The sequence below is a fragment of the Oncorhynchus clarkii genome, chromosome 26 (genome assembly GCF_045791955.1).
Source record: "Oncorhynchus clarkii lewisi isolate Uvic-CL-2024 chromosome 26, UVic_Ocla_1.0, whole genome shotgun sequence".
Lineage (NCBI taxonomy): Eukaryota > Metazoa > Chordata > Actinopteri > Salmoniformes > Salmonidae > Oncorhynchus > Oncorhynchus clarkii.
This window is the reverse complement of record NC_092172.1, coordinates 32,367,062-32,379,240: the sequence shown is the minus strand read 5'-3', so window position 1 is coordinate 32,379,240 and position 12,179 is coordinate 32,367,062. Positions and strand designations below refer to the sequence as shown.

Below are 12,179 nucleotides of genomic sequence, written 5' to 3'. Positions count from 1 at the left end.
CCGGCTCCTCAAATACCAACAGGACCCGCAGGGCCTTAAACGGGCTGCAGCGCGGATGCCTGATCAAAATAAACAAAAGCACTCAATGCATTCCCCTCAGCACCAGGACCATATTCATTCTTGAAGTGTTTTGTTCAGTTTGAATGCATGACTCTATAGCCACCGTGGTTATTTGTTTTGACCTGCTGGTCATCTAGGAACAGTTGAACACATCTGGCACAAGTACTCTTAAAATCTCCACCTGGTACATAAGGAGGACTGGCCACCCCTCAGAGCCTGGTTTCTTCCTAGGTTCCTGCCTTTCCAGGGAGTTTTTCCTAGCCACGGTGCTTATGCATTGCTTGCTCTAAGGGGTTTTAGGCTGGGTATCTGTAAAGCACTTTGTGACAACTGCTATTGTTAAAAGGGTTTTATAAAATGTGGTTGATTGATAGACTGTGGATGCCATTATAATAGTAGACTACCAGTGTTTACATTTGTGTCACTTGAGAGGGCCGACTTAAATTGCCTGCATTAATATTCCTATATGATAGGGGCAGGTGTAGTCTGACAATTTTTGGACATAAACAACTACAATCCCCACCATTCCACTATGCGCTCGTCAGGGCCCACTCCGGCGGGCAGCAGGTAGTTCCTGTAGTTGAGCAGCTTGCCCTCCTTGCAACAGTCCCTCACCCAGATGTGAGACACACACGGCACACCACTGGCCACACACAGCAGGTACTTCCTGGTTCGGCTATGCTGGTCGGTGATCAGCAGGCTCTGATAGGCCGCCTTGCACTGCGGCGGGAGGGAATCACAAGAGAGGACACTTCACGATGGGCAATATTAGAAATTGTATATGTAGAAGGAAAGCTAAACCTTGTATTCTTTTAGTGGAACAATTGAGGGAAGAATGCTGAAATGGAACTTGAACCAGGGACCTTTTGTTTACAGAGCAAGTGCACTACCTCCTGTGACATATACAGTTGAAGTCAGAAGTATACATACACCTTAGCCAAATACATTTAACTCAGTTTTTCACAATTCCTGACATTTAATCCTAGTAAAAATTCCCTGTCTTAGGTCAGATAGGATCACCACTTCATTTTAAGAATGTGAAATATCAGAATAATAGTAGAGTGATTTATTTAAGCTTTTATTTCTTTCATCACATTTCCAGTAGGTCAGAAGTTTACATACACTCAATTAGTATTTGGTAGCATTGCCTTTAAAATTGTTTAACTTGGGTCAAACGTTTCGGGTAGCCTTCCACAAGCTTCCCACAATAAGTTGGGGCAATTTGGCCCATTCCTCCTGACAGAGCTGGTGTAACTGTGTCAGGTTTGTAGGCCTCCTTGCTCACACACGCTTTTTCAGTTCTGCTCACAAATTTTCTATGGGATTGAGGTCAGGGCATTGTGATGGCCACTCCAATACCTTGACTTTGTTGTCCTTAAGCCATTTTGCCACAACTTTGGAAGTATGCTTGGTGTCATTGTCCATTTGGAAGACCCATTTTGAGACCAAGCTTTAACTTGGTCTCTGATGTCTTGAGATGTTGCTTCAATATATCCACATAATTTTCCTGCCTCATGATGCCATCTATTTTGTGAAGTGCATCAGTCCCTCCTGCAGCAAAGCACCCCCAACAACATGATGCTGCCACCCTCGTGCTTCACAGTTGGGATGGTGTTCTTTGGCTTGCAAGCATCCCCCTTTTTCCTCCTAACATAACGATGGTCATTATGGCCAAACAGTTCTATTTTTTTTTTCATCAGACCAGAGGACATTTCTTTAAAAAGTACGGTCTTTGTCCCCATATGCATTTGCTAACTGTATTCTGGCTTATTTTATGGCAGTTTTGGAGCAGTGGCTTCTTCCTTGCTGAGCGGCTTTTCAGGTCATGTCGATATAGGACTCATTTTATTGTGGATATACAGAACACGTCTCCTTCTTGAGCAGTATGACTGCTGCGTTGTCCCATGGTGTTTGTTCAGATGAAAGTGGTACCTTCAGGCGTTTGGAAATTGCTCCCAAGGATGAACCAGATTTGTGGAGGTCTACAATTTTTCTTCTGAGGTCTTGGGTGATTTATTTTGATTTTTCCATGATGTCAAGTAAAGAGGTACTGAGTTTAAAGGTAGGCCTTGAAATACATCCACAGGTACACCTCCAATTGACTCAAATTATGTCAATTAGCCTATCAGAAGCTTCTAAAGCCATGACATAATTTTCTGGAATTTTCCAAGCTGTTTAAATCCACAATCAACTTAGTGTAGGTAAACTTCTGACCCACTGAAATTGTGATACAGTGAATTATAAGTGAAATAATTTGTCTGTTGGGAAAATGACTAGTCATGCACAAAGTAGATGTCCTAACCGACTTGCCAAAACTATAGTTTGTTAACAAGAAATTTGTGGAGTGGTTGAAAAACAAGTTTGACTCCAACCTAAGTGTAGGCTTCATCATAAACTTCCAACTTCAACTGTAGGTGCAGAGGATGTAGTGTGCCTACATACAGTAATGCCTCCCTACTGTCGCTTCTCTCTCCATATTCCATGAGAACTGACATGGCTGTAGAAGTGTGCTCATAGAAATAGAATTGCAGTGAAATGAGAGGCTTTGTCCCTCTAGTAATTCTCTCTCTATGGGTGTTCCATGTCACCTGTTCCTCGTTGAAGTCGTTGAGGATGAAGCCTGCTCCGGCCTCCAGCTGTGTCTCAGTGTAGCGTTTGTGATAGGGGGCCGTCTGCACATACTCTATTGGAGGGAAAGGACAACATAAAACATGTTAACATACACAATCAGAGAGATCTTTAGCTGTCATTTAGATAAACAAAAAAGGATGTCGGTGTGTCTTAAATGAATTAAATGCATTTCATTGAGGCTGCACAGACCACTGTGGAAGACCTTTGCCTAAAACTAACCAGATTCCTGGGCAAAATTTTTACTTGATCCACACACTCAGTCATTTGTTTCTTGGAAGTTTCCCATTGACATCAATTATTAACACCAAAGTCTCAAAGTTAGGAATCCGCCGATTAATGATGATCTGTCAAACTTTAACATTGGAATGAACGTCAAATTAGAGACCCCATAATAATTCAAATATAAATGTGGGGCTCCCCCAAAAGGTCAAAGATTTCAATGTTGTGGACACCTAAAAGACAATGTATAATTTGAACACTGGAATGAACTATCCCTTTAAGGGGTGTTCCACAGTCTGGGAATACACAAGGGTCCCATCCAGAATCAACCCCTGGACCCTATGCATGTGGAGATCTGACTGGATTTGAGAGGTGTTTGCAATTTGATAGTACTATAGCTCCACCCTGTCCTCTGATAGGGCAGATGGAGTTTCACCATATTGCTTATACCAATCAAATCCTCTCCCATCTCCACAAGGGTTTAGGGGTAGATTTGGGATTGGGCCATAGCCTTCTCACCCTCCTCGCCATCGCTGATTGGCTGGTTGGTCTGGCGGTCGCTCTCTGATGATGCGGTCAGCATGAAGACAAAGCCCACGAAGAGAGATGCACTCTGGGGCAGCGGGCCGTGAGTCTCCGCCAGGTCACTATGGTCCCAGGGCAGGTCGGTGCCACTGCCTGAGGTGTTACACACACCAACCCGCTGACCTGTGGAGAGAAATGAATGGATGGACACATACAGACGCCCAATCAGAGACACATACACAGAGAGAGAGCGAGAGATAAATAAAAGAGAAATAGAGAGACAGCAGAAATTAGAAACCATCAATGAAACAGCTGGAATTGTGTATTTCAAGAGAGAAAAGGTCTATGAAGAAAAATAGCTTTATAACAGACTGAGGAAGAACACGAACACCACCGGTGCAGTAAAACATGAGGTTCAGCCCTTCAAACACCACCAGTACAGTAAAACATGAGGTTCAGTCCTTCAAACACCACCAGTACAGTAAAACATGAGGTTCAGTCCTTCAAACACCACCAGTACAGTAAAACATGAGGTTCAGCTCTTCAAACACCACCAGTACAGTAAAACATGAGGTTCAGCCCTTCAAACACCACCAGTACAGTAAAACATGAAGTTCAGCCCTTCAAACACCACCGGTACAGTAAAACATGAGGTTCAGTCCTTCAAACACCACCAGTACAGTAAAACATGAGGTTCAGTCCTTCAAACACCACCAGTACAGTAAAACATGAGGTTCAGTCCTTCAAACACCACCAGTACAGTAAAACATGAGGTTCAGTCCTTCAAACACCACCAGTACAGTAAAACATGAGGTTCAGCCCTTCAAACACCACCAGTACAGTAAAACATGAGGTTCAGCCCTTCAAACAACTAAAGGAAAACAGGTTTGACTTGACACTTCTCTCAATGTCATGAAACATTGTCTGCCGTCACTCAAAACAAGTTTTTGGGATCCGTGCGCGGTTCAAAGGAGTGAAAGGTTTATGGAAAGACACCCCTCTGAGCAAATATTCAGTGGATAATATAAAAACACACCTTTACCTGTTTCCTTTACACATGTGGACCAACACCAAGTCTATTAATAGTTATTCACATACCAACTCAGCCTAAGGTCCTCTGTCGCTCCGTTGGTAAAGCATGGCACTTGCAACGCCAGGATAGTGGTTTCAATTCCCAGGACCACCCGTTTTAAAGAAAACATATTTTTATTTGACCTTTAACTAGGAAAGTCAGTTAAGAACAAATTCTTATTTTCAATGACAGCCTAGGAACAGTGGGTTAACTGCCTTGTTCAGGGGCAGAATGACAGATTTTTACCTTGTCAGCTCAGGGATTCGATCTTGCAACCTTTCGGTTACTAGTCCAACACTCTACCACCAGGCTACCTGCCACCTCGTACATAAAATGTATGCAGTATGCACGCATGACTAAGTGGCTTTGGATAAAAGCGTCTACTAAATGGCATATATTATTATATTATAAGGAGAGGGTGGTGGTTGCAGTGCACTGTGGTAGTCAAAAATGTCTGTGGGTCTGAATACAAACTCAAAGGCTTTATGACTGGTTATATACTGTAATCTCTATAGAGAGCTAGCAATACTAAGAATACTCTTTACAGAAAATCATTTCAAATATCCAAATCTTTATTAAAAAAAATGGTGTTAAAAAAACCATTACATTTTCAATGCGTGCCCTGCTCTTATAGTTCATAATTACATTCATAAAAACGACCAATACTGACTAAAACCAATTGTATTAATAAATAGTTAAAATGTACATTGCAGCAGTCTAAAAATTCTGCACCCCACTGAGACCAATTATGTTAATAAATATAGAAACACATTTCTAGAATGTATAAAATGCCTCCACCTATCCAAACCATCACCAAGGGCTCTCAGTCCACGGTTCTGGGGTCAGGTCTGTATGGTTTGCTCAGTGATCTATGCTCCGAGGTTGAGGTTAGGGCTGTGGCTTAGTGTTACTGAGATTGAGGTTAGGGCTGTGGCTTAGTGTTAAATAGACTGGGGTTGGAGGTGGGCATTTTAGGTTTTGGGTTGACATTTAAGTTGAACCTAAATGTTAGAGGTTACAGTTGAGAGTTTAGGCTTGGACACAGAGGTTAGGTGTAGGGTCAGGGTTAAGGTATGGTGTCAAGTTTAGGGTGACTTGGTCTCCGTACCGGCTCTGGCTCCCCCTCTGCGGCCTCGCTTAGCCGGGGTCCTGTCCCTGTCCTCAGAGCTGATCAGCTTCCTCTTCCCAGAGGGGCCAGGGGTGAGGGGGCTGGCCCCCCCTGTGATCCCCCTGCGTCTCCTCTTCCCCTCCACCAGGTTATCTGTGGAAGACAGCGCCATAGAATGTACTCATTATATCTCTACTTCAATCTGTGGGGGCGGGCACAGCAATGTCACACGTCATCACACTTGACAGGGAAATGACTAACATTTAACCCCACTTCTGTTTGATGAAACACTCAGCAGATTCTTCCTGTATGAAGGAATCACTGTTTTCACAGGGACTTGGGAGTCTTTATCAAGCTATGTGAAACGTAGAGATGACTCAACTCAAACTTAAGAGGAGTAATGTAATATATTTCCTTATTGGGCAGTGCTCACATTATACCATTTTAACATTATCATGCCAACCCAACCTGTACTGTTTTTATTTAACCGGGTAAGTTGACTGAGAACACATTCTCATCTACAGCAACGACCTGGGTAATAGTTACAGGGGAGAGAAGTGGAGATGAATGAGCCAATTGGAAGCTGGGGATGATTAGGTGGTCATGATGGTATGAGGGTCAGATTGGGAATTTAGCCAGGACACCAGGGTTAACACCCCTACTCTTATAATAAGTGCCATGGGATCTTTTAGTGACCACAGAGAGTCAGGACACCCGTTTAACGTCCCATCCGAAAGACTGCACCCTACACTACACAGGGCAATGTCCCCAATCACTGCCCTGTGGCATTGGGATATTTTTTATTATTTCTTTAGACCAGAGAAAAGAGTACCTCCTACTGGCCCTCTTACACCACTTCGTCGTATCTGGTCTCCCATCCAGGGACCACCCAGGACCAACCCTGCCAGCAGTGGGATGCTGGGTGGTATGCTACTGTGCTAGGTCCAATCATTTAGTTTCACACTGTCCTTTCCAGAAGAGTTCCAGCAACTATTGTGTTAGCGTAACCAGGCCAGTGGAGTACATCTCGGCTCAGTGTGGAAAGGGTACTTGTGGTTCTTGCCAGGGCACGGCTATATGGTTCTCACTTAGTCAATCCTCAAAGCTTTGTGGTTGTCTTACCCAGGCTGATATCAGAGGCCTTGGCAAGGGGTGTGGAGGGCTCGTAGGGTCCCAGGCCGTACTGTTCTCTCAGCCTGTTGCCTTGCTCCATGGTCAGGATGACAGAACTGCGGCTGTACCACTGCCTCTCTACAGCTGTAGTGGCTGTAGTCTGGCCCTCACTCTCTACAGCTGTAGTGGCTGTAGTCTGGCCCTCACTCTCTACAGCTGTAGTCTGGCCCTCCCTCTCTACAGCTGTAGTCTGGCCCTGCTTCTCCACACTGTAGAACAAGTCCTCGCCCTCCTTCTTGTAGTCCTTCACTCGACCTGGGGAGACAACGCAAAGCCAGAGAAGGGTTGATAAGCAGTCAAATTTGCATCATATCAGCTACATGGAGAAAAACAACAGTCAATTGAAGAGAGACTACAGTACACTGACGTTAACATTCCACTGAAGATCCATTACACATTTGTGGAGAGTCAGGATCACCAATTTATTTTTCATTTAAAGACAGAATTGGGAAAAGGGCCAACCACATGAAGGGAAATTAGTTTCCAGTGACAGCCTGACCTCTTCTCAGCCATGGGTCTGTGTTGAGACTCGAATTGTCTTATTCCTCTATCCTCCACTCCAAACCCATTCCAACCCCATTCTCTCTTCTCCTGTCCTCTCCTGTCCTACGTCCAGATTCTCCACACGTGTTTTCACACTCCCCGTCATGCGTTTAACCATGGGAGAAAGCTTACACCAAACCAATCATATGCTTTTACATCCATGTCAGGGATTGTTCAAGTGTAAACTTTGGGAGTGCAAACAATCTGTCCTCTCTTTTCCCCTTCTCATGCCGCTTTCAAAACAACTGGGAACTCTCTGACTTCCGACTTTATTGCTTTCAAAACTACTGGGAAGGAGGAAAGAAAACGAGCTTGGACTGGGAAAAATCTATTTGAACGGTCATTCCAACTCAGGTCTCTTTCTAGAGCTCCGACTTTCCGACCTGAAGATCACTGACGTCATGATTTGACCTCATATTTTTCAGAGTTCCCAGTTTTGAACGCAGAATCACCTGTGCTGAAGTACTCGTCCTCCAGCAGTGCCGTGACCTCAGTGTCCAGGGGGATGGGGTCGCACAGCAGGATGTCCTTGCCCGTGACCTCGCACTCATAGCTGTCATCGAAGAGCAGCCGGTAACGCCCCTCGCCCAGGTCCTTGGTGATGCGGCCTGAGTAGAAGTAGCCGTTGCTGGACCACTTGGCCACCACGCGAAGCCCCACGAAGCTGCTCCCAGCTGGGCTGCTTTCATCTTGGGAAATGGTGGTGAGGAGAGACGTGGAGGAGTGGCTGGGGACCGCTGGGCTGTCTGGGATGTGCGGGGTGGGACACAGGCGGGTGTAGGGCTCATCCTCGGAGGAGGACAGTGGTTGGCCGCGGGCATTGGTACGAGGGACGCCGGCACCCCTGAGAGAGTCAATAGGACAAAGAGCACCATCAACATTTTGAACATTACAGACATATGTTTAGAAACGTTATGTAAAGAACAGATCAGCGTTACTCCTCCAGTGGAACAGACCAGTCATGTTCTATATACTGCACATTTCTTCAAGTAGTGCTTTAAAGTCTGGGCTCCTTTTAGTCAATAAGAAACATACATGTTAGACAGGGACAGCTGTGTTGCATTGAGATGATTAGTGAAGACAGGAAAAGGAGACAGCTGTGTTGCATTGAGATGATTGGTGAAGACAGGAAAAGGAGACAGCTGTGTTGCATTGAGATGATTGGTGAAGACAGGAAAAGGAGACAGCTGTGTTGCATTGAGATGATTAGTGAAGACAGGAAAAGGAGACAGCTGTGTTGCATTGAGATGATTAGTGAAGACAGGAAAAGGAGACAGCTGTGTTGCATTGAGATGATTAGTGAAGACAGGAAAAGGAGACAGCTGTGTTGCATTGAGATGATTAGTGAAGACAGGAAAAGGAGACAGCTGTGTTGCATTGAGATGATTAGTGAAGACAGGAAAAGGAGACAGCTGTGTTGCATTGAGATGATTGGTGAAGACAGGAAAAGGAGACAACTGTGTTGCATTGAGATGATAGGTGAAGACAGGAAAAGGAGACAGCTGTGTTCCATTGAGATGATTAGTGAAGACAGGAAAAGGAGACAGCTGTGTTGCATTGAGATGATTGGTGAAGACAGGAAAAGGAGACAGCTGTGTTGCATTGAGATGATTGGTGAAGACAGGAAAAGGAGACAGCTGTGTTGCATTGAGATGATTGGTGAAGACAGGAAAAGGAGACAGCTGTGTTGCATTGAGATGATTAGTGAAGACAGGAAAAGGAGACAGCTGTGTTGCATTGAGATGATTAGTGAAGACAGGAAAAGGAGACAGCTGTGTTGCATTGAGATGATTAGTGAAGACAGGAAAAGGAGACAGCTGTGTTGCATTGAGATGATTAGTGAAGACAGGAAAAGGAGACAGCTGTGTTGCATTGAGATGATTAGTGAAGACAGGAAAAGGAGACAGCTGTGTTGCATTGAGATGATTAGTGAAGACAGGAAAAGGAGACAGCTGTGTTGCATTGAGATGATTGGTGAAGACAGGAAAAGGAGACAGCTGTGTTGCATTGAGATGATAGGTGAAGACAGGAAAAGGAGACAGCTGTGTTCCATTGAGATGATTAGTGAAGACAGGAAAAGGAGACAGCTGTGTTGCATTGAGATGATTAGTGAAGACAGGAAAATGAGACAGCTGTGTTGCATTGAGATGATTAGTGAAGACAGGAAAAGGAGACAGCTGTGTTGCATTGAGATGATTAGTGAAGACAGGAAAAGGAGACAGCTGTGTTGCATTGAGATGATTAGTGAAGACAGGAAAAGGAGACAGCTGTGTTGCATTGAGATGATTAGTGAAGACAGGAAAAGGAGACAGCTGTGTTGCATTGAGATGATTAGTGAAGACAGGAAAAGGAGACAGCTGTGTTGCATTGAGATGATCAGTGAAGACAGGAAAAGGAGACAGCTGTGTTGCATTGAGATGATTAGTGAAGACAGGAAAAGGAGACAGCTGTGTTGCATTGAGATGATTAGTGAAGACAGGAAAAGGAGACAGCTGTGTTGCATTGAGATGATTAGTGAAGACAGGAAGAGGAGACAGCTGTGTTGCATTGAGATGATTAGTGAAGACAGGAAAAGGAGACAGCTGTGTTGCATTGAGATGATTGGTGAAGACAGGAAAAGGAGACAGCTGTGTTGCATTGAGATGATAGGTGAAGACAGGAAAAGGAGACAGCTGTGTTGCATTGAGATGATTAGTGAAGACAGGAAAAGGAGACAGCTGTGTTGCATTGAGATGATAGGTGAAGACAGGAAAAGGAGACAGCTGTGTTGCATTGAGATGATAGGTGAAGACAGGAAAAGGAGACAGCTGTGTTGCGTTGAGATGATTAGTGAAGACAGGAAAAGGATAATGTCAGCAGGGACCCTGTGGGATTGGAGAGACAATGGTCTGGAACAAATACCTGGGCTACTGCAGCTCTCTAGAAACAGCAGGATGGAGGATCCTTGTTCTAAAGCTAGGAACCCAAAATGTTCAATTTCTGTACTCAATTCTAAGGTTTCATTAAACTATCTCAGTGTCTCATCTCAGGTTGACTTGTTTTCAAAATGGAAGCCTAAAGGTTGGAAAAAATGTACACGCACCCACAGGTTTTAGAATGCTGAATGATGTCGGGAAGCAACCAACTCCCATGCGTTGCACACCGGTTGAATCGCGTTGCATTACTATTTTGGGAAGGCACATTTGGCTACGTACGTGCTGGCGTGGATGTAGTTGTGTTTGTTCATGCACCTAATGTCTGCTTTTGATGATGTCACTAGGTGTTTCTGAAACTCTGACCCACTACAGCTCCAGTGGCGTCCCTAGACAGGGCTCACCTGGACAGGGGTGAGCGGGACGGAGGTCTGCCCCTCCTGGCTCTTCCGCGGGGCGTCAATGGGGTGAATGCCCGTGACCCATGGAGTCCTTGAACTCTCTCGCCCATGAACTCTGACCCTGCCGTTTGACCCCTGTGGCCCCTCTGCTGTGGCCCACTCCCCCTCCTGGGGCTGCAGACAGAGAGGAGAGGGACAGGGAAGGATGAATCATCCCATAAAAGCTGAACTAAGGTCAGTTTTATATTTTTCCTTATGATGGTTGAGGTTAGGGTTGGGGAGGGTTAGCTGATCCTAGATCTATGCCCAGGCCAAGTTCTACCAAGAGAAGGACGGTCAGTACAGCAGAAATGGGGCAGCTGATGGATACCCCTATTGTGACCATATGGGTTGGTCCATCTAGGGGAGCAGTTGTGGATAGGGCCTTAGAATAACTTATCTGGGTGTTGGGTTGGGGGGTTGTGGCGGAGGGGTAGTTAGACAGTGGACAAAGTCAAAGACTGATATATGCATGCATACCTGTCAACACGTAAGAGTGGTTAAAAGCATAGACATAGAATGTCACTTCTAGTAATTCTATTTCTATGGTTAAGAGGGTACTTAGATACTGAACCCTTGTTTAGTATAGGAATTATTTTGTTTCTCTGATGTTTGTTGTTGACAGGTGTGAAAATGTGCGTGCAAAGACAACAGAGATTAAGACTAAGAAATAAGCACAATAAATAGTGTTAGAGCATGGATATAGATCATGTTACAGAAGACTAGACTGAGGGCCACTCATTATAAGAAGGCAGAAGGCAGTCACTAGACGGAAAAGGTCAATTCAGATCAGGAAATTAACTGCATGCATCATTTAAATAAAATACAATCCAATTCAAACCCATGTCCATTACAGTACCTGACAGACTTGGCCCCTCGGCTGGGCGGCATGACAAACTCAGGGCCCCTCTGGGCAGGACCCGTAACTATGCTGGTGCCCCCGGAGCTGTGCTGCAGGCTGGAAGCTTTGGAGGACAGAGAGCTGACATCACCCAGGTCACCGGAGGTCATGGAGCTGCCGGTGCGACACGGAGAGATGTCGCTTTCCAACACACGGCTGTCCACCACCGGCTCCTCCGACTCCTGAGGAAGAACACACACACACACAGCAACAGTGAGGCGTAATCAATGTCAAAAAGAAAGAGTTGAAAGGTCTATGAGCTAAATGGCTTGGTCCCCACCTCAGTGACCTTACAGTCCACCTCTCTCCCGTCCTCGTAGTACACGTCAGTGATGATGCGTGTGACCGTCGTCCGCACTTCCTGAATTGTCCGCACGTGTCTGCGATGGACGGGACCAGCAGCTGCCCTCGAGGGTGGGGTCTCTAGCTCGCCCTGTCACACAGAAGGGGGTGGAGTTAACCCTTGACCCTCAGAATGCGTTATTCGCTTACAGCCCCTGATGGGTGTATGTATCAAGTATCTCAGAGCAGAAGTGCTGATCTAGGATCAGTTGTGCCTCAGAGATCATAATGAATAAGATTACATGGGCAGGTT

The 12,179-nt window shown here is 45.3% G+C and overlaps 1 protein-coding gene across 4 annotated transcripts in view; it reads right to left on the bottom strand.

The window, feature by feature from the left end:
• Positions 1 to 12,179, bottom strand: part of LOC139385029 (tumor protein p53 binding protein, 1) — a 43,010-nt gene that overhangs the window by 951 nt on the left and 29,880 nt on the right. For 3 of the 4 annotated variants that reach the window (XM_071130061.1, XM_071130060.1, XM_071130062.1), the window contains 10 exons: positions 11,865 to 12,017; positions 11,543 to 11,766; positions 10,648 to 10,818; positions 7,784 to 8,175; positions 6,738 to 7,043; positions 5,616 to 5,768; positions 3,430 to 3,618; positions 2,649 to 2,743; positions 584 to 780; positions 1 to 59 (listed from right to left, as the gene is read on the bottom strand). In XM_071130061.1, the coding sequence (XP_070986162.1) occupies positions 1 to 59; positions 584 to 780; positions 2,649 to 2,743; positions 3,430 to 3,618; positions 5,616 to 5,768; positions 6,738 to 7,043; positions 7,784 to 8,175; positions 10,648 to 10,818; positions 11,543 to 11,766; positions 11,865 to 12,017 (1,939 nt within the window). The remainder of the gene's footprint in view (positions 60 to 583; positions 781 to 2,648; positions 2,744 to 3,429; positions 3,619 to 5,615; positions 5,769 to 6,737; positions 7,044 to 7,783; positions 8,176 to 10,647; positions 10,819 to 11,542; positions 11,767 to 11,864; positions 12,018 to 12,179) is intronic. The other variant, XM_071130063.1, reaches the window with a different exon arrangement.